The sequence below is a fragment of the Pipistrellus hanaki genome (genome assembly GCF_964339955.1).
Source record: "Pipistrellus hanaki genome assembly, chromosome: 11".
Classification (NCBI taxonomy): Eukaryota; Metazoa; Chordata; class Mammalia; order Chiroptera; family Vespertilionidae; genus Pipistrellus; species Pipistrellus hanaki.
Genome location: NC_140513.1, coordinates 67,695,967 through 67,720,610, shown reverse-complemented (window position 1 = coordinate 67,720,610; position 24,644 = coordinate 67,695,967). Strand labels below are relative to the sequence as shown.

The 24,644-nt window shown below is 46.6% G+C and overlaps 1 protein-coding gene across 1 annotated transcript in view; it reads left to right on the top strand.

The window, feature by feature from the left end:
* Positions 1-24,644, top strand: part of FAM120A (family with sequence similarity 120 member A) — a 102,736-nt gene that overhangs the window by 35,300 nt on the left and 42,792 nt on the right. Inside the window, exons 4-7 of the mRNA XM_084898947.1 lie at positions 7,622-7,750; positions 8,689-8,785; positions 21,977-22,074; positions 22,323-22,603. Coding sequence (XP_084755073.1) covers positions 7,622-7,750; positions 8,689-8,785; positions 21,977-22,074; positions 22,323-22,603 — 605 coding nt within the window. The remainder of the gene's footprint in view (positions 1-7,621; positions 7,751-8,688; positions 8,786-21,976; positions 22,075-22,322; positions 22,604-24,644) is intronic.

Below are 24,644 nucleotides of genomic sequence, written 5' to 3'. Positions count from 1 at the left end.
CCATCCCTTTCTATGTCCCTGATTCTATTATATTCACCAGTCCATTTTGTTCATCAGATTTTTTTTCTTCTCTTGACTTTTAGATTCACTTGTTTGTAGGTATGTATTTGATGCCTTTTGTTGTTCATAATTTTTTACCTTTACCTTTTTCTTCTTCCCCTTCTTAAAGAATACCCTGGTTTGGTGTTGATGAACACCTTTAACTTTTTCTTGTCTGTGAAGCTCTTTATCTGACCTTCAATTCTGAATGATAGCTTTGCTTGGGTAGAGTAATCTTGGTTGTAGGTGCTTGTTGTTCATCATTTTGAATATTTCTTGCCACTCCCTTATGGCCTGCATAGTTTTTGTTGAGAAATCATCTGACAGTCATATGGGTACTCCCTTGTAGGTAACTAGTTGTTTTTCTCTTGCTGCTTGTAAGATTTTCTCTTTGTCTTTTGCTCTTGGCAACTTAATTATGATGTGTCTTGGTGTGGTCCTCTTTGGATTCCTCATGTTTGGGGTTCTGTGTGCTTCCTGAACTTGTAGGTCTATTTTCACCAGGTACGGAAAGTTTTTTGTCATTATTTCTTCCATTAAGCCTTCAATATTCTTCTTGCTCTCTTCTTCTGGCACCCCAAAAATCCAGATGTTGGTACGTTTTAAGCTGTCCCGGAGGCTCCTTACACTATCCTCACACTTTTGGATTCTTCTTTCTTTTTGCCTCTCTGGTTAGATGATTTTTGCTTTCTTATATTTCAGTTCTTTAGTGACGACCTGAGACTCCACCCCAGACTCTGCCCCTCACAACACATCCAAGCTACAAGCATCGAACTTTGCATATGAATGGCCCTCTGTTGCAGTTTAGCAAAATTGCAACCTGGAGAAAACAGATCCAAGGAAGACAGGACTGTAGTTCATGCTGTAGCTTCTGCGACAGTACTGGCCTCAGATGGTAGCTAAACGGTACCTCATTGACACCCAGAAACCAGAGTTCTAGTGCTCAGTTTCAATCCCTCACACCCATAAGTGACACATTCGGGAGACAGTCTCAGTGAGCACCAAAGCCCCACTGAAACAAGGTGTCTCCAGCGCAGCAGTTCTTCCTTCATAGGCACAGCGGCTCCTCACAGACAATTGGCCTGGAGGTCAGTTCCTCCCAGTGTACCAACAGCAATCAAGGCTTAATTACACCAAGACTTTGCACTAAGCCCACAAAGGGAAATAGCAAAAGCGACCACCTCAGGTGATTGGGGAAGCTGAGCTACTGACCCCTATAGGCCACCGACCACATAAAGCCACTCTATCAACACAGGGAGATAGCCAAAATGAGGAAACACAGAAGCATGACAGGAATGGGAGAGATGGAGAAGATTAAACTAATGGATGACACACAGTTCAGAATCACATTTATAAGATTACTCTAGAATCTTCTAAAAACCTTTAAGAAACTTGATGAGACCTCCAAGAAACTTTGTGAGACCTTCAAGGACCTTAAAGAGAATACCAAAACAATGGAAAAGGACCAGTCAGAAATTAAGCATACGCAGTCTGAAATAAAGAATATATAGAAACTCAACTATAGATCAGCATGCCCTAAGAATCAAACAAAAGAACTGGAATATAAGAAAGAGAATCTTGGATTTTAATGGAATCTTTTGCCACTGTGGCATGGTGGGTGTAATTTGATTGAGATATAATCTGGTAACTACTTTGTACTATTTAAATTAATTCAGTTTCAGACATTCTTCTAATGTAGATGTTTGTTAGCTCCCGTTGAATTGCGCTTTGGAAATCTGAGGGCCTCTAAAGAATCAGGTTATCTGTCTGTGGAGCTGGCACTGCCAGTGAAGACTGCCCTGGCACGTGTGGTGGGACTTCTAAGGATTCTCGTGGCGTGCCTGTAGTGTGGGCCCAGCCTGTCTCTGCAGCTCGGGGTTGTTTCCACCTAGCCTGGCCCTGTGGCTGTGTGGCCATGCCAGCCACTTGTTCAGGGGTTATCCCTGGTGCCGCTGCTTGGTGACATGAGAGGCCCACAGTGGGCTAGGGCAGAAGTGTGGCAGGCATCTGGGCAGTCCTGGGGGGTGGCCGGCCAGGTGACTGCAGGCACATGTGCCCGGGCCTCCGCTCTAACCCAGTCCTGCGTCTTCTGGGGGTTCAGAACTAAATACAAGGTAGTGGCTGTCAAGACTGGCAAAAGGAATAGGGGCTCGTCCTGGTGGCAGAGTGAGGCCTGCTGGCTCGGGTTCTGCAGAGGTGAGGCCTGCCCTCGCTGAGTGGCTTCCACATCATTCCCACCTGCGCCGGGGGAGACAGCAGTGCACATTTTTCTGTAAAACAGGACAGAGGGGGAAAGACGATACCAAGAGTGAAAACCTGTCGCAGGAGGGGATATTTTGTGTAGCGGCAGTTATAAATTTCCACACAGACATCATCTATTTATTATTTAATTATCTGCCGGAAGCTAAGGGAGATCTTTTCCAGCTCCAAGATTTTATTTCTTTACTTGTAAAACAAGTGACTAACAATTACCGAAATTGCTACAAGGTCTCATAAAAAAGACAATTAGATCTTAAACATTTGCTTCTTAAATAAACAGAATTTGTGTATCCTTGGAGATAGAAAGTATATATGTCTTCAAGTTTAATTTTGATATGTAGCAATATAAACTTTAGAGCTAAAATAAAAAAAAACCTCAATATTGCTCCAAAAAAAAAAAAAGTGGGGTTGGGGAAGAGAAATGGGCCCCGTTAAAATATTTTGAAGCCTGTCGTGAAGCATCTAGCACTTCATTTATTTGGTGTGTTAGTTTTGTTTTTATGGACAGACAAGGACAGATTACTGTAACTGCCATGTGCACTTGCTGCTATAACAGGATAAGGCCGATGCTATTTTCCAGTGTTTTGGGGTAGATTTAGCAATATAAGGTGATAGCCCTTTTTGTGGGCCAACATATCTCATTGTGGGGTTTTTTCCAGTCAAAAGTGTGTAGATAAATACCCTCATGGGTACGGTGTGTGTGTGTATGTGTGTGTGGGTGTGTGTATGTATGTGTATGTGTATGGATATAAAGAGACATTATTTAAGGTGGCCAGGATTATTAGGGTTTTTGCTTTCCCCATTGAATTGGTCCTGATGACGCTCGGTTTTCTAGCAGGACTGCATGGTTTCCCTCACACACACCATGGCATGGTGTTTAAAGAAAATACAGATTAAAAGTTAGCAGGAGTGTCAAAATTTTAATAAATTGGATGTTTGTAGACATATCCATATTAAAATGTACCAGGCATCTTACTGCTAAATGGAATTCTATGGTCAGTTGTTTTGGTAAAGCTTAGTACCACCTGAATTTTAGAAGTCATCTCACGTGCTTTTTCCGTGTTCAGTGAAGCCTTCCAAGTCTGCCTGTGGTGCGCATGCTGTCACCTGCGCTCTCCTGGACTGATGGGGGGAGGGGCCCTCTGTAAGCACCGTCAAAGTCTGCCCTGAGTCCAGGGAATATGGAGTTGACCCTGAGTCAGATTTGGAAGGCTAATAGGAATAAAGCAGGAGGTTGAGGGGTAAGTGGGTCTGAGGGAAGAGTCTGGGCCATGGGAAATGATAAAGGACGCAGATTTACGATAGTCTTAAATATTCAGAAGGATTTGGGCCCTTTAATTGTAGGATCTTTTAGCCACAGTGTTATGGGATGTGGGTAGTGAAGACAAGGATGTCTGCAGGCACAAAAGCAACACTCTGTCATTTTCATTTGAGGTCGGTGGGTCAGCGAGGGGCTGCCCATGCTTCCATAGTGTCCTGGTGTCCCCTAGGAGAGTCAGCTTGCATCACCTCAATGGCTCCCTCCCATCGGAGGGAGGCCTTTTCATATTTTGGCCTTTTTATATCTAGCAGATTCTGTTGTTACCATGTTAATTGTCATTTTTTTGTCCTGTATATAAAATCCTTCTAAAACGATCAGCCATTCCAGAATCACAGCATAATTAGGTGATCCTAGGCTTTTAGAGGCATGCCTGGGCAATTAGCCCCCACTGCACTTAGAGTGTCGGGCGTCCCTGTCCCCGTCTCCGCCCTGGGTGTACACTCGCTGAGGGGAAAATGCCGAGTCTGCGGAGTGTAGGCCACTCCTGGGGCTGCCCCAGGCCTCCTGCCTGCCCTGCTGCGGAACTGCTAGTACGTACTCTGAAGGTGGGAGTGGTTAGAGTGTAGAACTTCCGCAGGGCTGGATGCGCTGTCCAGGGACTTCCTCCCGCGGGGCAGGGTGCCAGAGGTTTTCGCCTTCACCTGGAGGGCCTGGTTCCGGGGAAGGCTTCTGGCCCGCAGGCATGGCGGTGGCCCTCTGCCGTCCCCTCTGTGGGGTTTGCCTTCCTAAGAAGTAGAGCAGCTGCTCAAACACGTGAAATATTGTTTCCAGTTGGAATTATTGGAATTAATTGTGTGTGTGTGTGTGTGTGTGTGTGTATGTGTTTTAAGGAAATTGAATGAACTCTTGTGCATCTGAAAATTTGCATAATAATAACTTAAAATATAAATATCTATTTTCCCAGAGGTTTCTTCTGTTCCATTTGATTAGGCTGAGTTTTTCTAATTTTCTCCTCCCTTTTGGTGAGGAGACCTTTTCCTTTTGGTATCCTAAAACAACACAGATTTCCATAGGTCACAGTTCTACTGAACAAGCCACAGGTCCAACATGGGCCTCACTGAGCTAAAATCAAGGTGTCTGCAGGGCCTCGTTCCCTTGGAGGCTCAGGAGAGTTTCCTGCCTTTCCTGGCTTCAGAGGCCACCGCACACTGTGGCCTCCTTCCACTGTCAGCACAAGCAGCTCGGGGGCCTCACAGTTCCCCGGGGAACGCCTTCGTGCTTCCCTTTTTGCACTGGAGGACTCTATGTTGCTGTTTAGTCATCTGAGCAATTCAAGGTAACAGGCTGGGCCCGAGGTCATCTGGCTGCCACAGAACACACCACATTCACATGGGAATGGCAGGAGCACACAGCTCTGGAGACCCAAAGCCTCTATTTTATATATGTATTTATTTGTTAGGATATGTCCTATAATTTTTTAAAAATAATTATTTATTGAAATTATTATGTATGTCCCCCTATTGACCCCTTCCAGCCCGCCCCAGGCCGTCATTATTATCTGTGTCTATGAGTTATGCATATATGCATTCAAGGTATTTGGTTTATTACCTCCCACCTTTCCTCTGAGATTCTGCACTCTGTTCCATGCTTCCATGTCTCTGGATCCACTCTGTTCATCAGTTTATATTGTTACTTAGATTCCATACATGAGTGTGATCACATGATACTTGTCTTTCTCTGACTGACTTATTTCACTTAGCATGATACTCTCCAGGTCCCTCCATGGTGTCTCAAAGGGTAAGAGATTCTTCCTTTTTACTGCTGCATAGTATTCCATGGTATAAATGTACTACAGCTTTTTTATCCATTCATCTACTGATGGGCATTTGGGCTGTTTCCAGATCTCAGCTATTGTAAATTGTGCTGTATGAACATAGGGGTGCATACATTCTTTCTGATTGCTGCTTTGGGTTTCTTAGGATATATTCCTAGAAGTGGGATCACTGGGTCAAATGGCAGATTCATCTTTAATTTTTTGAGGAAACTTCATACTGCTTTTCCATAGTGGCTGCACCAGTCTGCATTCCCACCAGCAGTGTACTAGGGTTCCCTTTTCTCTGCATCCTCACCGGCACTTGTCATTTATTGATGATAGCCATTCTTACAGGTGTGAGATGGTACCTCATTGTCACTTTGATTTGCATCTCTTGTATGATTAGTGACTTTGAGCATTTTTTTCATGTCTTGTAGTCATCTCTATGTCCTCTTTGGAGATATGTCTAAGTCCTTTGCCCATTTTTTTATTGGATTATTTGTCTTCCTTTTTTAAGTTGTATGAATTCCTCATAGTTTTTGGATATTAACCTTTTATCAGATGTATCATTTCCAAATATGTTCTCCAATACAGAAGTCTTTCTTTTTACTGAGGTGACTTGGCAGCTGTGGTTCTCGGGTGACGCACCTGGAACCAGAAAGGAGGGAGCCCAATTCTGGGGTGAGTCACCTGAGAACTGCCCTCTCGCAATCCAGGACCCCTCCTGGAATGTCAGAGAGCTGGTTTTGCTGATCCCTGTAGCCCAAGCTGAGGGACTTCACCGGTGTACTAATTTGTGCACTGAACCTCTAGTTGTATAAAAAAGCCATTGATTTTTGGGTGTTGATTTTGTATCCTGCTACATTGCCAAATTCATTTATTAAATTTAGTAGCTTTTTGGTGGAGTCTTTAGGGTTTTCTATGTACAATATCATGCCATCTGTGAATAATGAGAGTTTTACTTCCTCCTTTCTAATTTGGATGCCTTTTATTTCTTCCTGTCTGATTGCTGTGGCTAGGACTTCTAGTACTGTGTTGAATAAGTTTGGTGAGAGTGGAAATGCTTTTAGGTATGAACAAATCATCACTGTCTTGTTCCTGTTCTTGGGGGAAATGCTTTTAGTTTTTGCCCATTGAGTATGATGTTGGCTGTAGGTTTGTCATATAAGGCCTTTATCATGTGTAGATATGCTCCCTCTATTCCCACTTTGCTTAGAATTTTTATCAAAAATGGGTGTTGCATTTTGTCAAATGCCTTTTCTGCATCTATTAATATGATCATGTGATTTTTGTCTTTCAGTTTGTTCACGTGATGTATCACATTTATTGACTTGTGAATAATGTACCAGCTTTGCATCCCAGGAATAACTCCCACTTGATCGTGGTGTATGATTTTTTTAAATATATTGCTGGATGCTAATACTTTGTTGAGGATTTTAGCATCTATGATCATCAGGGATATTGGCCTGTAATTCTCTTTCTTTATAGTGTCTTTATCTGGTTTTACAGTTAGGATAATTCTGGCCTCATCAAAGAGTTTGCAAGTGTTCCTTCCTCTTGGAAGGATTAGGCCCAAAGCCTTTAGATTCTTTTGCCTCTTCTTTGCTTTTATGCTCTTCATGATGAAATGGGAAATAAAGACATAATTTCATGCTATCATTCAATTTTTTTTTTTTTAATTTCTGGAAATAAAGTTAGTACCTGTTTCATCTTTGTTCCTGAGAATAACAAAAGGGTGTTATTATATTATATCTCAGTTTACTTACCTTTTCCTGGTATCAACTATTCTCAGACAATAAAATACTCCTATACTTTATTCCAAAAGTCTTTTATCAGATATGTCCCTCAGCAGGGAGGGATACTGGCTTCCTCCCTTGTCTTTCTGCAGTGGACTTGGGCGGGTGGGACTGTTGCCTGGCACAGCCTCCTGCTGGCTGGCATCGAACGAAGGGAAGCATCTTTGGCCCAGGCCTTCTCATGGCTGGCTATTAGGGGGCTCAGGGTCTCAAGCCTGGAGCTGATCATGAGCACGTCACAGAAAGGCTGTCTGATACTGCTGAACCTAACCAGGCAGCTTTTCAATAACTGTCTGTAAGGGAGACCCAGGGCTTGAACCTCAGAGTACCAGAGTCTTGTGGCCAAGTGTTCACAGATTGGTAATAATTGGGTCCTTGGAAGGAAACAGCACCTGGAGTTTCTGGACCCTGTGTTTGGAATTAGGCTATTGACATTTGTGCTTGTTTTCTCAGGTCCGGGCCCACCAGCTGGTCTTGCCGCCATGTGACGTGGTGATCAAGGCTGTGGCTGACTATGTCCGCAACATCCAGGACACCTCGGACTTGGATGCCATAGCTAAAGACGTTTTCCAGCACTCTCAGGTAGAAACGAGGCTCCGGGCAGCGCTTTGCACAGTGGCGTGCGCCAGGTGTGGAAGGGGCTGGAGGAGCACACACCGGCGTGTCCAGGAGCACTTGCCCGGCTGTCAGGCCTCCGTGCCAGCCTCCCAGCTGGCTCCTCTGGCCCGCACTGAAGAGGGATTAAGGGAGATGAGTGTTGAGGTCTCTGTTGCTCTAGAGTTTCCATTATAACTTGGTAGGATTTCTACTAAGAAGGCAGTCATATCCAGTGGGTCAAGTGGAATTGTGAATCTCTAATTTGTCCTTCCCTTTAGGTGATGGTCAAATTAGAGATTTTGTCTTCCTTTTGTGGGAAGTAAAGAATTTGAGGCATCGGGGTTAGTAAAAGTGTTGAAGTTTGTGTGACTTCTCTCTGCTCCCTGAAGATCTAAAACAGCTGTCCTACTTGGTGGACATGGAAAGTAAAATTTCTGGCAGCACCAGGGACTTGGCCAAGAAGTTGAGGGCTCCATAGCAGAGTCCAGGGCTCCCACTGCCGCTTCAGGTTCTGTGTTACCTGCCTTGCTCTCTTGATTTTCCTTGGAGATTTTAATGTTGTTCTAAACTCTTATTCTAGCTTGGAAGGCTACAGATATATATATATTTTTAATATATTTTATTGATTTTTTACAGAGAGGAAGAGAGAGGGATAGAGAGTTAGAAACATCGATGAGGGAGAGACATCCATCAGCTGCCTCTTGCAAACCCCCTACTGGGGATGTGCCTGCAACCAAGGTACATGCCTTTGACAGGAATCAAACCTGGGACCTTTCAGTCCGCAGGCCGACGCTTTATCCACTGAGCCAAACTGGTTTCGGCAAGGCTACAGATATTTTATATGTGTACTTAATTATAAAAATATGTTGAAACACATGACCCATGGCATGCTAATTTACACAGGTTTTCTATGTTTATTTTAGTCTAGAACAGATGACAAAGTTATTCGCTTTAAGAGAGCAATTGGATATTATTCAGCGACTAGTAAGCCTGTGGCATTTCACCCACCACACTACTTAGGTAAGTAAATCAAGGTCTTTATTATGGATGTTGATCATGCGGTAACCAAGGAGATTTAAATATTTACATGATAACCTTATGGGCTTCTTTTGAGAGGGGATCTCTGCAGTTTTATAAATAAATGTAGCTGAGCTTCCTGGGCAGACTCAGTAGTAATCCCTGAAAGCACTGATTGCAAGAGGAAACCCAGACTTAGGGAAGTGGAGGAGAAAAGTAGGGCCATGAGCACCAAGGTTGCAGATGGCGGTGATGCTGAGTCTCTGTGTCCCTTAGGTGTCCTCTTGCAGAGTATGTTGAGGATATAGAAAGCCACATGCTTTCACAAATGTGTGGATGTGTGTGTGTCCTCTTTTGTTGTCTTTTCATTTCCTCTTTTTCTTCCCCCCCAAAGGACCAGATTTAACTGAGATTTAAAATTGGCGGATAAACACAGTTATAAGCTGTTTGCTTGAGGCCTGTTGGCAGTGACTGTCTCCTGAGAGGTTGTAAAGTAATAGTCTCCTCCAGAGTCAGATTGCCTTTCCTGGGGTGCAGAGCAGGAAAGCTGTGAGAAATTGTGCTGCTGATGGTTGTGCCAGTGTGCTCACGGCATATACAAGAGATGGCATGTTCCTGACACTGCCAGAGGATTAAGAAGGTTTCAGAAGATTGATCCCAGGGTTGAAAATGTCCCTAATCCTTGTCCTTTATGCTCATTTGCTCCTTTAAGCACAGCGTTAGTACTGTGTGCTATGTAATTTGGGCACAGAGATAAAAGTCAATTGCAAGGTGTCGATGGCTATCTCTATGGGTGGGTGACGGACAAGTGAATATGGATGGTCCTGATGCTGCAGGATCAAAGAAGTGGGGTAGTGGAGACAGGCCATATCCTCTGCTGGCTCATTTTCCGGTTGGGACTGTGGTTGTCACAGAAGCCTCCTTATGGAACAGGGTTCACTCTCCTGTTGCTTTCCCTCAGCCCCGCCATTATTCACATTCTTTCCTGCAGCCAGTGACCTTTAAAAATGAACTGGTCCCTGCTTTCCCATCTTATTTACAACAAACTCCCAACTACCCACCTGCTTCCCCAGAGTCTGACTCCATTGCCCTCTGCCCCTCACTCTCCAGGCTCTGGCTTCATTCCTGCCTGGAATGTGTCACACTGGCTGTGGGCCTAGAGCTCTCTCCCAGACTGGCTATCCTTGAGCTATTCCAGTATCTGAGATCTAGGTTTCACTGTCACTTCTCGGGGTCTTCACCTGTATCAGTCCGCCAGGCCAACATCATGTCACCTACCTTGAATTCTCACACCTACTTCCCCCAATTATTTCAACTTTGGGGAGCCAGAGTCTCGCCTGTCACCTTCACTCTTGTACCAGCAGTGGGCAACTATTTGACTGAATGACTTAATTCATGAAAAGTTTTTGAATCTGGAGAGTGAAATGATTGGATGTAATTTAGGGTTACTCTTGGAGAGGGGGACTTGGGGTGTTGGAAGGAGGTACACTTGATACCATGTATTACTTTACTTTAGTTAAGGCAGACATGATGGAGACAGATTATGGTGTCCTTGTTTTCCTTCAGGCATATGGGGATGTCCAGTAGATGCTGGTGAGACAGATGAGAAGCTGGGTTCCAAGGCTGTGGGCATCTTGATTCCTCCCCTCAGCCTCAGGAATCCTGTTTTAAAGTGGGATACTCATGTAACTATGAAAAAGAGTATATGTAAATAGGTACTTACTGAATGCTTGTTGCTGTCACTGCTACTCTTGTAGGAAGAATGGTAGAAAAGGCTGTGAGTGACTAATGGTGAATGAATGGTCAAAGCCTGAGGTGAGCAGCCCATAGGACACATCAGTACTTCCTGTATCTCAGGGATAGCTGGTCCTCCTGCGGCAGTTGTGGATTAAGCAGTCATTATTGTGTACTTGGGGCTAGAACACTATGCCAGAGGAGGAGATTAGGAGAAAAGGGGTAGAGACACTTAACATTTGGCATTGATATGAGTTGATAGATGAGTTTAAATGAGCTTCTTAAAAAAATATGTAATGTTCTATAAAGTGCTTTCATATTTTTATTAAATCATCAAATGACATTTCAGTATAAGTATTTTATAAATGAAGTTGACACTCCTGAATTAGCTTTCACTTTTTAGTATTTTTTGGAGAACAGAGGTATAAGTGCTAAAGAATCTGGGGTGTTTAGAGTGGCATTTGTAGGCAGATTAATGTAGGCAATAAGTGCCTGTAAATCCTTCTATAAAGCATTTCCTGAGTCTTCTGACTGATGCAGAAATCTGAATTGTACTGAGGGACTCACAAAGCTCCAGCACAGAACTACAGCGGGCAGGGCATGGGCAGGGTGGAGCTAAGGGTGGCTTGTGTGTGTTCTGGAGTGTCAGGATGAGATTGGAGAGAGGCTGGGGCAATATTCAGAGGAAAGGGCAATATTCAAGTCACATACACACAATTTGAAGCCAGCAGAAATGGGTTCATGTGAAAATCGCCTGTGTTGGGTTTCTGTGCTAAGCAGATAGAAGTAATCTGGAGATGCAGTGCTCCCTGGTTTTTCCTGTGCTAATAGGGCCCCACCGTGGAGCTAAGCAGACAGTGAGGACTGAGGTGGAAATCCGAGTCCAGAGGCTACATGGACTTGGGGAGATGTTTTCTTGGCATCCTAAGTTAGAGCCCAAGACCTCTTTGTCCATAGAGATCTACTGATAATGGCCTAGGCCGGCTCAACCAGACCGGACAACCGAGCACTGGGAAGTGCATGGAGCACCACTAGGTGCCCCCCCCCCCCCCCCCCCCAGGCTCCTATGCTGGATGGCCCACCGGGAACTAAGGGGAACCAGGCTGGGTGGCAGCAGGCGGGACGGGACTGGCGAGCGGGCACAAGGCAGACCTCCTGGCCCCTCCCCGCAGCTGGCAGGCTCCCATTTATCCTCAGTGTCTTCCAAAGGGACATGGGGCCTCCACTGCGCAGCCTTCCAGCTGTGAGAGGCTCAGGAGTGGGGACTTTAACAGGGACTTCAACACAGACTTTGGCACCTGCAGTAACCCTCAGTCTTCCCTGCTGGGAGGGGGTGGAGGGGGCGCCTGCAGTAACCCGCAGCCTTCCCCCCTGGGAGGCGGACCGAGAGCATCAGCTTTAAAGCACAAACTTCCTCCTGGGGGGAAAGACCCCACCTCCCACTCCACAGCCGCTTCCCTGTCTGCAAGAAGCTGAGCCTCCTCCTCCCTGCGGATGGCGGGCCAGAGCCTGAGCTGAGCGGCTCTGCGATGGGGGAGGCCCAGCCAGGCGCTGGGCCAGAGCAGAGATGGAGAGGGAGGACGGCGGAGGAGCCAGGGGCCAGCCTGGTTTAAATTATACCCTTATCTCCGTTTTATAACTGGTACAACTAAGCCAGGAGGAGACAGGAAGCGGCCCAGGAGGAAGGGGAGCAGCCCACCCCGGCCAGCGCCCTCACACTCGGCCCGCGCACCCTCAGGACTTCCTGGTGCAGAACCAGGTGCTCATGGGTGCTTAACGAGAGTCCCGGGATTGTAAACACTCACTGTGCTGGCTGACAAGGGAGGGTGGCCTGCCAGGGGGCATTGGCCAGGAAATCGGCTCCAGGCGCCATTTCCATTTCGCACTGGCCCACCTAGATGCAGGGAGGCGGGCTCGGGACCTCCCTCCACTCCAGGACTGTGCAACGCGGCTGGGAGTCCAGGCTCAGCACCCCCGAAAGCAGCAGACCGGACACCCGCACCTCTGGGTGAAGAGCCACGCACAGCGATGTAAGCAGGGCTGGGAGCAAAGCACACCGGATGTGAACGGATGCCCCTTCATCCCTACTGCTGCCTTCGCCCGATCCACCCCTCAGAGTCTCCGTTTGTTTGACCTTCAACTTGGAATAATGACACCAGTGAGAAAGGTTAGAAGTAAGGGATGCAGCGAACCCAGAACAAGGCATGGTCCTGGTGGGAATGGAATACATGGAGCCCACGTCTCCGAGCGAACATCACAAACACCCGCTGTCCCACAAAGCCTACTGCCGCCGCCTCGAGTTCCATGGCCCTGCCACACCCGGGCCTGGTCAGGGAGACGGCCTGCACTGGAGCCCAGCGGGTACCCACCACTGGGTGAGGTCGGCCAGGCCACTCTGCCTCACTGACTTACCTGCACAATCCGGCAGCAATGCCGGGTGACGGGCACTGAGAGCAGCTCCCGTGGGCAGGGAGAGTGCCCTCCCCCTCACCCAGGGCCACGTTCAAACCACTGCCAGGGCCAGCCTGGTCCTCCGCCTCAGCCACACACAGCTGAGACCAGAGGGTAGTTGTGCTCACAGCTGAGTTCTTCACACTCCCACCGAGTCCCAGAGACTGGCACCCAACACCAGAGACGCATCCACCACCCAGAGGATGGCACCTGCCACCCAGTGACAGGCAACCAACAGCAGAGACTGGCACCCGCCATTCAGACGGATGCCACGAGAGCCGAGCTGTTCTAGCTCTCCCAGCATTGCATTCATTGGCCTGATAGCCATGGAGAGCTTTAGAGGTTCACTCAGTAGAAAAGGAAGGCAACCCAAACTAAACCAAACAAATTAGACACTATCCCCAGAAAAGCCTCCTTTTTAAAAAGCCCTGCGCTCCCTTTCAGATGCTGCTGTCCCTGTAGAGTTAGGTAAAGTGTTCTCAGCGCCCTTCCATTGACCCCTCGGGAAACATTTCTGGAGCCCACAGGGTGTCAGCCCCAAGCCAGGCCCTTCAGAGAAACGGGGAGGCCCTCCCGCCTCTGAGGAGCTCTCCCTGTGGTCAGAGCAGAGCCAAGGTCAGGACAATGCACCTGTTCTGTGTGCACCGAGATAGAAAACAGCCAGATGCAAACTATGTTTAATCTAAAACACTCCCGCAGGGACACCCCGCAGGCTCCGGCCGGGACACCCCATGAGCTGCCACTGGATAACAGGAAAAAACCATGGCAGCGTGCACACTCCCCACTTCCAAGTCTGGAAATGGAAGACATTCAGCTCTCCAGACATGATCTATGATAATAAAAGCATTATATGCTAATTAGACTGGATAATCAACAACCTTCTGGATGAAGCTGCTGCGGCAGGGGCCAAGACAGGTGATTGAGGGCAATCAGGTGGGCAGGCAAGTGGTTAGGGCAATCAGGCAGGCAGGCAAGTGGTTAGGAGCCAGTGGTCCCAGATTGTAAGAGGGATGGCCAACTGCCAGCAGTTGGACATCTACTCAGGGATCCTGGATTGTGAGAGGGTGCAGGTCGGGCTGAGGGGCCCAATACATGAATTTCATGCACCAGGCCTCTAGTATCTATATAAGGTCATAAGTGGTTTTTGCCAATTATAGTGCATTATATTATCCTACAGGAATACACATTCAGAATTTTGAACAAACAGTATTGGATCATAATTTTTTTACTCATTAGAACCCATCTATATTAATCACTTGGCAGATTGGGATAGGTATAGTGTTGTGAGGAGATTTTAAAGAATAATACTAGAAGCTTAGCGTGTGTCCTTAGGAATAAAAACGGGGAGACCTGATTATAACCAGAGTTTTCTAAACCTGCCTGGAATTTTAGATTCTAACCCAGAACTCTTATATCAAGATCTTCGTTGGCCTCAGGATTTTGTATTTTCAGAAGAAAAGCTGGGCCCATGTGCATTGCCTTTGGGGAATGACTGCTTTTTCTTCATGATTTCCCTCTGAGCCTGTGGTCCTCTGCAGCACTGAGAAAACCTCGGAGCTCCACACAGAATGGGGGTGTGGGCTGTTAGAAGGAAAACAAACACCCCTGTCCCATTGCTGCACAGCGTGGGGCCCTGTCGGGGGAAAGACCAGAACGTGTCCAATCCATACTTCGTCAGAAACTTATTGGGTATTGGAGATCTAGAGGTGATTATAATTTTGTCCTTTCCATCACAGCTCTTAATGTCCATCTTATCTCACAGACAATCCCATCTAAAAGAGGACACATCAGATATGTCAAAATTGACTTGTCAGCAGCATTTGGTTTCCTGGTTGAATCGATAGTTCTCAAATCCTAGCTATGCTTCAAAGTCATTGGGAGAATTAAAAAAACACACAGATGCTTAAGGCTACCTCAGGTCTGCGGATATAGATTTTGTAGGTACAAGCTAATCCTGGTATATTTGTGAAAAGCTGCCCAAGAGAAAACAAGGTCCAGTGGGTTTGAGAAGGCACTCATGGTGTCCTCCTGGCCTTCCTCAGTGAGAAGTGGGGAACTCCCACCACACACCTAGTTGAATGGCCAAAGTCTGGAACCGTGACACTGCCAGCACAGGATGCGCAGCACAGGAACTCATTCATTGCTGCTGAGAATGCAGAATGACACAGTTTGACAGCTTCTTACAAAACTAAACATACTTTCACCATAGGACCCAGTAATTATGCTCCTGGGCATTTATCAAAGGGTTGAAAACATAGGACCACACAAAAACCTGCACACGGATACTTAAAACAGGTCTATTTGTAACTGCCAAAACTTGAAAGCAACATAAATGTCCTTTATGTTTGGATTCATGAAAATACAGCTTACTGGCCAACAACACGCCCTGCCATAATGGTTGATGATCAGGAGATGTCACCCGTGGACATGAAGACAGTGTGAAGAATGGCACAGCGCCTGCAGGGCTTCCTCTTCGGGAAGCCGGGTTACCCAGCTGGGACCACAGTGGGACCTGTGCAGAACCCAGAGTGGGACCTGCTTGGAACAGAGGGCAGTGGCTTGCACACATGTGCCAGGGAGGGGAAGGGTATGGGCGAGCGGATGAGAGAGAACATAACTCCCTGACCTGCTCCCACAGCTCGCACTGAGCTCAGGACACGCCTCGTTCACCTCCCCGTCACCCAGCCAGGCTCCCATGCAGGGAAGGCACGGCCCCCGGCAGTGCGTCCGGTAGTGCACACCGCAGAGGTGCTCGAATCTCCTTACCCCTTCCCTGTGCTCAGTGCTGAGAATGCTTTCAGGTTTTTTGCTATTGCACATTTAAAAACATTATGTCACTGGGCATTCAATATTATACTATAGATACACCTTACTAATAAGTTCCCAAAATTTCTTTTAAAATTTATGTAATACCCAGTTTTATAGCTTTGCTTTTATTAAGTTCACCCTTTTCCAAGATTCTTACTTAATTTTTTTTATTAAGAAACTAGAGGTTTGGTGCTTGAGATTTGTGCACTGAGGTGGAGGGTGTCCCTCAGCCCAGCCTGAGCCCTCTTGCAGTCTGGGAGCCCTCGGGGTGTCTGGCTGAGGGCTAAGGTGCACTTCCCGGGAGCCGGCCAAGAGGGGAGCAGCCTGAGCCTTCAGCCAGACAGCCTCAGCACGGCTGCCTAAGGGAGAGGCTCCTGCCCCCACTGCCTCCCTCGCCGGCTCGCCAGCCAGCCAGCCATGAACCTGGATTCTGCTGTGGGAGCACACTGACATCAGGGGCAGCTCATGTGCTGAGTGTCAATGTATGTCATAGCTACCAGTTGTTCTGCTGTTCAGTGGATTTACCCTTTTATTATATAGGAAGCTTTGTAACAAAAGAGTTCAAAAGAGAGTATCATGAGCAGTATTATACCCACTGAACAGGTTTAACAAATAATATTTGCTTCACATTTTTCTTTCTTTAAAGAAATACATTAGGCTTTTCTAAGTCATGTGTCTTCCCTCAAACAGACTTTCATATTTTCTAACCACATAATATAGAATAAATAGTGGCACTTTTATTTTTTAAGAAATGCTGTGTTCTTCATGTCATTCTATACTTGCTTTTTTCAAGAGGTGTTCATGTTCATCTTTTTCAATTTTTATCTTTTTAAAAAAATATATATTTTATTGATTTTTTTTCACAGAGGGGAAGAGAGAGGGATAGAGAGTTAGAAACATCAATGAGAGGGAATCATCGATCAGCTGCCTCTTGCACACCCCCTGCTAGGGATGTGCCGCAACCAAGGTACATGCCCTTGACCGGAATCGAACCTGGGACCTTTCAGTCCACACGCAGGCTGATGCTCTATCCACTGAGCCAAACCAGTTTCGGCCGATTTTTATCTTTTTAAAACTAATGCAAATGGCTCTGCTGTCAGCCTTCCTGGTCTGACAGGGTAGACTTTGCCAGAGGAAAGCAAAGATAGTCTTCCTCTCAGATCCCCCAAGCAGATCATTTTGGGCTCATCGAATTCTCTCACTCTGTTCCCGTGACCTTTCATTCAGTTTTTAGTGAGTTTATTTTAGTTGATGTGGTATGAAATGATATACACTGTCTAGTCTTATGATTTATTGAAAGTTCGGTGTGTTTTTAAACCTGGAAATTACTAGTCATTTTGGAAGAAGTGAAAATACATCCTTCTTTTGGGCTGCTATCTGGTTTGACTGCAAGGTGTGTGTTCCCGCGAGAAGGAATGCCAGTTCAGCTCATGAGTGACTTCCAAACAAAGGCCATTAGGCTGTGGTTTTATGTTTGCTTTTCTAAAATACACAGACCAGCAGAAACAGATTTGTCGTGTTTTATCATAGATGTGAAACCATGTAAGTGGGTGAGAATAGTGTCCTTTTCTACTTTCTGGATCTTCAGTCAGTGGAAGCACAGGAACCTTTTTCTATTAAACACCCGTGATTCAAACTCTGATTCAGTGAGCCCTGGAATGGAACAGATTTGGATACAATTTGGGATGAATCTGTCACTACCCAGGCTCTTGCTATTCAAGATTCAGGCACCAGGTGGACTTAACAGTACTGTATCCTGTGAGGACCACATGTGCGCTACCCAAACTCAGGGTCATAAAATGCGAGGGTGCCTTTCCTGGCTCCAGGCCCCCTCTTGGCTGGAACATTCCTGGACCCAGAGGCAGCCAGAGCTGATCCACCCTCGCTCTCAGAAAGTTCTTGTTTGCGTTGACCTGGAATGTGCTTCCCTGGATTGGTGTTGTAATTCCTTCAGGTGCCACTCAGATAGCCTGCTTGTTTTGTCGTGATCTTACTGGGCTCAGCCTGTACTGAAGCTTCTGTTGTGAGGGCTTCTCTCCTGGACGATGGCCTGGCTGGCACTGCAGCTCCGGGCAGTCATCAGCCGCACAGCTCTGGGCTTCTGAGAGTTGGTGCTCACTGGAAACTTATAAGTGTCCTTTTTTTAAAAGCTGAGAATGCCTCCTGTGTCCTCTTGCCCCGAAGTCCCCTACCTCCTGCCTCTGCTCTCCGGCCTGGCCTTCAGCAGGCTTGGCCTGTTAGACAGAACTCCGTAGGCCAGTGGTCAGGTCAGTTCCCACTGTGCCTCACCCATCCTGCTTTCAGCTATTCCGCTTTGAGAGGATGGAAACAATTACATGAAATCCTCCTTCATATTGAGATAACACAGTGACCCAGGCCCCGGGCCCCAAGGATACCAGGTGGCCAGAAGGAACGCTGGACCGCAAAAGTGTGACCACTTTTTCACTCCCTACTCAAAAACAGGCAGCTGATTTTATCTCCCCTTCAACTACCTGCTTAAACTACTGATCAAATGTGCAGTTGACCAAGGTGTGACCACTGTTGGCCCTTCCTAGGATGGCAGTAATGAGCAGTCTGCCATCCCACACCTCAGCGCAGGTGCAAAGTCATTACCAGGCAAAAGGAATTCACCTGAACCCTGAAATTAAAAATCCCACAGCCCACCTTTTCAAAAAGTCTGCCTTTCCCCGCAAGCCCACTTTGCCACCAGCTGATAAAAGCAGCCACGCAGAGCCAGCCGTGAAGCCGGCTCAGAGGATCGCCCTTTCCTCTGTGCTGCCTCCCTTGTGCTCGAGCATAAGCTTAATAAACCCACTTTCTCTCTTGGGGAACCCAAGAACTCTACTGCCAGTAGCAATATAACTACATGCGCCTTAGCTCCTATAAATATTAATGCTGAGTAATATTTATTTGACCTTTGAAAAATGGGGGGTTAGGGGTGCCAACCCCCTGCGCTATTGAAAATCTCCATATAACTTGACTCCCCCAAAACCCAATGGTAGTCATCCTTTGTATCTACAGAGGATTGATTGGTTCTAAAACCCTCACCCCAATACCAAAATCCCAAGATGCTTAAGTCGCTTGTATTAAATGGCCTAGAACAGTGGTCTGCAAACTCATTAGTCAACAGAGCCAAACATAACAGTACAACGATTGAAATTTCTTTTGAGAGCCAAATTTTTAAAACTTAAACTTCTTCTAACGCCACTTCTTCAAAATAGACTCGCCCAGGCTGTGGTATTTTGTGAAAGAGCCACACTCAAGTGGCCAAAGAGTCGCATGTGGCTCGCGAACTGCAGTTTGCTGACATGGGCCTAGAGCAATGCATCTCAACTGCAGATTGAAAGTACTGTTTTCCATTTGAGGTTGGTTGGATGTGAAACCCTGGAGGATACAGAGGGCTGACTGTATTTATTGAAAAACATCCCCATATAAGTGGACCCATGAGGTTCAAGCCTGTGCAATCATCTGTAAATCAATTTCAACATGGTTAATGTAGTTGAAAAATTCTGCCTTGTTTTTTGCAAGCATGGAGAGTTAGTTGGTAGAGAATATATTGATTTATTTAATCCTGGAATCTGAATTTTCAAAGCTATATTTTTTATAATTAGCACTTGAAAATCACATATCAGCACCCACCTGCAAATACAATTTATAAAAAATATTACTTTATTACCGTTTGTTTTATTTAATGTAGCATCTCTGTAGTAAATATGTTCAGTAATATATCCAGTAATAGATTAAGTATTTGTTAGGTAGGGCTAAATAGCTCACAGTAGAGCTTCTTGTTCTTGGTTAATTCCCTTTTTTTATTTTTATTTTTTTGAAAATATATCTTATTGCTTTTTTACAGAGAGGAAAAGAGAGGGATAAAGAGTTAGAAACATCGATCAGCTGCCTCTTGCACACCCACTACTGGGGATGTGCCCGTAACCAAGATACATGCCCTTGACCGGAATCGAACCTGGGACCCTTCAGTCCGCAGGCTGACGCTCTATCCGCTGAGCCAAACCAGTTTAGAATACCCTTCTTTTTACAAAAATCTCTTTTGAGTTAGAAAAAAGCTGAACAACTTCATATAAGCATAGTAAGTGATTTGAGGCAGTGAGTCTGGAATTATATGTCTTCTCTTCCAGAGTTCACAGCTAACTAAGCACAGCTGTAAGGGTTGCAGTGGGTGCTTTTCATTCTCAAAGAGGTCTTTCATATTGAAAAGATAGTTTTGGGACGAAAAAAGTTTTCATGTTAAGCATTGTTCTCCTGTCTTCTGTCCTCAGTCCCTGTGCTTTTCTAACAAAGCCTGCCTCTCTAGTGTTTGTGCAAGGAGGAGAACGAGGAGCTGGTGGTGGTGCCCTCCAGCCCGTGAGTCAGTGCCCGTTCTGAGAAAGATGCCCTTGTCACGTGGAAGACAGGCTGTGACTCTGCTTAGCTGCTCGAGGGCTTAGAGATTGAGAACTGCCAGCACCAGAAGACATGAGGTTTCCACGGACAGGCCCTGGGGTACTGGGCATTTCTGCAGCCCTGAGAGTCATTAGTTCACTAGTTGGCCAAAAATAGAGTGAAACAAAAACGTTCATCTTCATTGGCATGCTGATGGCTGCATTCAGCATTTCATTTGTATGCTCAGGAGTTTAAGTGTGGTAGGTCAGCTACAAGAGATTGCAAACTAGATTTTTTACGGCGATCCAAATTACATTATTAGAGCTTGAATGGATTTCATGATATTCTTACCTGAGAAGGAACTTTAACAGTTACAGGGTCTTCCAGTTGGAGGTTTCAATGTTTAGAGACTCACTGTTTGATCAGGAATGTCTTGTGGTTTTGTGTGTGTGATGCCAGTGTGTATGTGGTGAACATGTGTGCATGTGCCGTCAGCTCCATATGTAGACGAGGCAACATAATCACCCCCAGCTACTGTCCCACAGTTGTCTCTGTTTGGTGGGAAGTGAAAATGGGTTGAGCTCTTACTTCCTGTGAGCCAGGTCACAGGAGCAGGACATCCATGAGCTTGAGTGCAAGTCACTTTGAGAGGATCTTCCAAGGGATGTGGCTTCCAAGGCTCATGGGTTCTCGTGGTGGGAGGAAGGGAGCAGTGGTTTTGACATCAGGCCATGCTCCTTGTCACTGAATGCTGGGCGCAGCTCACTCTGTGGCTGACTGCACCCCCTGACCACTTCTCAGCCCTGTAGGGAGACATGGAGGGTTATGGACGTGGAAGTATCCGGGCTGCTGGTCAGGTTGACTGATCTGTTGTTACATCTTTTTAAAAAAATATATTTTATTGATTTTTTTACAGAGAGGAAGAGAGAGGGATAGAGAGTTAGAAACATCGATGAGAGAGAATCATCGATCAGCTGCCTCTTGCACACCCCCTACTGGGGATGTGCCCGCAACCAAGGTACATGCCCTTGACCGGAATCGAATCTGGGACCTTTCAGTCTGCAGGCCAACGCTCTATCCACTGAGCCAAACCGGTTTTGCCTGTTGTTACATCTTAAAGCTGACACAGGACTCCGTCCTGATGTTGTGTGTGCAACCTCTTCTCCATGGGGACATGAAGATAATGAACAAATGCCAGCGTACACCAGCACAGGTTTATAAAAGCATGTTCGCGAGAACACATCATCCGACATTACTGATCCTATAATGCATGTTAAAATGTGTCACCTGATCATGGTTTTGCTAACAATGAACAACAAAGTATGGGCAGCAACAACCACATTTCATTTTTTGTATTTAAAAGCTTGCTAATAGCTAAGAACTAGTGTGAGCTTACACAGAGAAGTTCTGTTTAAGATGGAGGGGGGCATGTTCTGCCCTTTCGCTCAGTAGTGCTACAGACTCGGGGTCGGGGTTTGTCAGCAGTGAGCAGGCGGACAGGTGGACCAGAATGCCTGGCCAGTTAACGATGGGTTTACTAGGCATTCGAGGAAACAGAAGCAAAAACACGACATCAAAAGTTAACTGAAGATTCTTGAAAGTTAAAAATCTAGTCCCAGTATATAAAATTGATCGTCATAAAATATTTTTACTGTTAAAGACGATTTCCTAAAGGTTTCTGAGAAGTGGGACCAGCGGTGTGTTGGCATCTGAGACACACCAGACAGATGGGACACGTGCTGGCCACCACAATGTCCTGGGGAGGTAGGTGTCCTGTGCTCACAGTTGTTTTGTCGTTTTCTCTCCGTGTTGATGAAACAGCCAGAGCACATCCGTTTGCATTTCCTGGGATAGTGCCACCGTATGTTCCCCCCCAGATGCTCAACATTCCACAGACCTCTCTGCAAGCCAAGCCCGTGGTAAGGCCTTTCCTTTGCTTCTGCAGCTGGTTTGCCTGCCTTGGGGGACAGCTGGCCTTGCTAGCTACATATGCATCAAATCGTAACAAACACTAAATAATGTCTTAAGCTCTTGAATTGATATGTGAAGCAGGTCCCAGTGTTTGTTGAATTAAAACTGCAGCCAAGACCAAGAATGCTAACGGGAGCGGGGTCCCCTAGGTAGCTTGTGCGTGTGTGACCTGTGCCCTCTCTGCCCTCTGTTTCAGGCTCCACAGGGGCCCAACCCAGGTGCTCCGGGTCAGGGGCCGCCCCATTACAGCCTCGCTGAGCCAGCCCTCACTTTGGAAACCAGCGGAAAGAATCTGACTGAGCAGAACAACTACAATAACATTCCTCACGAAGGAAAGCATACTCCACTGTATGAGAGGTCTTCCCCCATCAACCCCGCTCCGAGCGGCAGCCCCAATCACGTGGACTCCGCGTACTTTCCTGGTTCTTCTACGTCGTCATCTTCAGACAACGATGAAGGCAGTGGAGGAGCTGCAAAGTGAGTGGTGGGTTTCTTGTGTAGCTTGTCCCTGGGGAAGCCCAGCCAGTGGCACCGCGGGCTGTGCTCAGAGAGGCAGCTGGCTGCAGGTAGGTGAGGGTCACTCTGTGCCGGGCTCGGCGCTCCTCAGCCATGGAGGAGAGAGGTGTTTAGACGTGCACAGGGCTTCCCGCCGAGTCTGCCGCCAGCCTGTGGCCTTGGCCCGTTGATCCTCTGCTGAGGTGGAGCTTTAGGAAAATCGGTCTATGTGACCTCCAAATGTGGTGAAGTTGTCTGCTCAGCCCTGCTGACTCTTACTCTGAGGCTTTTCTTGCTGTTCTCTCCCTACCCCCATCCCAGGAAGCATTTTAAGTTAGACGCCTGTGGCTTTCCGTCTCAGGTCCTGGACCAGTGGGAACTTTGAATTTCTTTTGCTCCCGAGTTTAACAATTCATAGGACTGTTCTTGAAATAACACTGTTCACCCAATCAAAACCCTAGAAAGCTGCCAGACCCAGGCTGGAGTTCTCCCAGAGAGGAGTATTTTAAATGTGTGCCCCTAAGTAAATGCTTTTCAAGTACACAATTCATTATAATCTGATGGAGGAAGTCTTCCTCCCCTCCTTTCACCTCCTTATGCGTCTAAGAATCCTGATTCCGATTAAAGGAAAAGGAAAAGAAAAGGGGTCTTTCTTACAGTCTCATCTTCTCTTTCTGGGTTGGAACTCTAGTTTCCGGTAGATGCCTAGGGCTTGTTAGAACTTCATTGATTTCTGCCGTAAGAAATGCGCAAGATTCCATTCTTCCTGCAAGTGACTGATGCTGTAGATTTTTCCTACTTTGTCCTCTTTTTCTTCATCTGTAAATGGGCACTAATGTCTGCTGACCTCAAGCAGCAGTAACCAAGGAGTTTGCTGTCATCGAGAGATTGTGCACTGTCTGAAGCAGGGAAGCATAAAATGGCATAAACTCTTACTGCATGTGCAGTCCTAAAATCCTGAAATGAAGTGAAAAGTCATAACATTCAAACTTTTGAGTAAACCTTTTGGAAAGGAAATATTCCTAAGACGTACTGAGTGGGAATTTCTGGGCTGGGGCTCAGAAAGGTGTGTGCGTGTACATGTGATTCTGTAGCTTAGGGGTGTCGAACTCAATCAGAGAAGGGGCCAAAATCTAAAATCCAGCCTAAATCGCGGGCCAAATGGTTTACTGAACAGTCATAAACTGACAATGTCATAAACTGACAGCGGAGTGCAGTGATGACAGCGCGGTGCGGGCCACATTGCAAGGCCTGGCGGGCTGGATTTGGCCCGCGGGCCTTGTGTTTGACATGTGGTATAGGACATGGTTGTCTTACTGAGAAACATTCTTTCCAGACTGAAGCGCAGGTAGACTCGAGGCAGATGTGCTTTGTGGTGGTGAGTATGGGAGCCGGCAGAGGCCTGGCATGGGAGGCGTGTGGAGCCTTGCTTTGTCAGGTAGGGAATCAGAGATGATGCGAGCTGCCAGCTCAGTTTGGCACACTGCCCAGTTAGGACTTGAGTTGAACTTGGGGTGAGTCAGGTTTCTCCTCCCTTCTGTGGCACTGATTCAGTTCCAGCCTGTTCCCAAAGGTACTGGCCAGCATCGCATTCCCTGGAACTGTCCTCGATTTCAGTCACCTCTGCCAGTTTGAGCTGTCACTCACTTGTCCACACCCCCAGCTTAGTGTTTTCACTGCCTTTTCTGGAGAAGCTTCTGGAAGGTGGACTCAGTGTAGAGTCGTCAAGGATATCTGCCATCCTTGTGATATGAAGTGTGGTGAGCACATCCACAGCTAGCAAGGGAAAGAGTGGATCAAGTGCGGCTTAGCAATGTCTTATTTCCTTGAATCTACTTCCCCATTTATTTTAACAAATGAGAGGCAGGAGTTAAAATTGAGAGGAAGAAAGGAAGGAAGAGGAACTGTGCCTGAGGCTTCAGGATTATGTGCCAGGCATCGTAGGACCTGGGATCAGCCCCGGTCATAGGTGTCCTCGCTTGTGGCAGATGCTAAAGAAGGGCAGTGTTCCTGATTCCAGGGT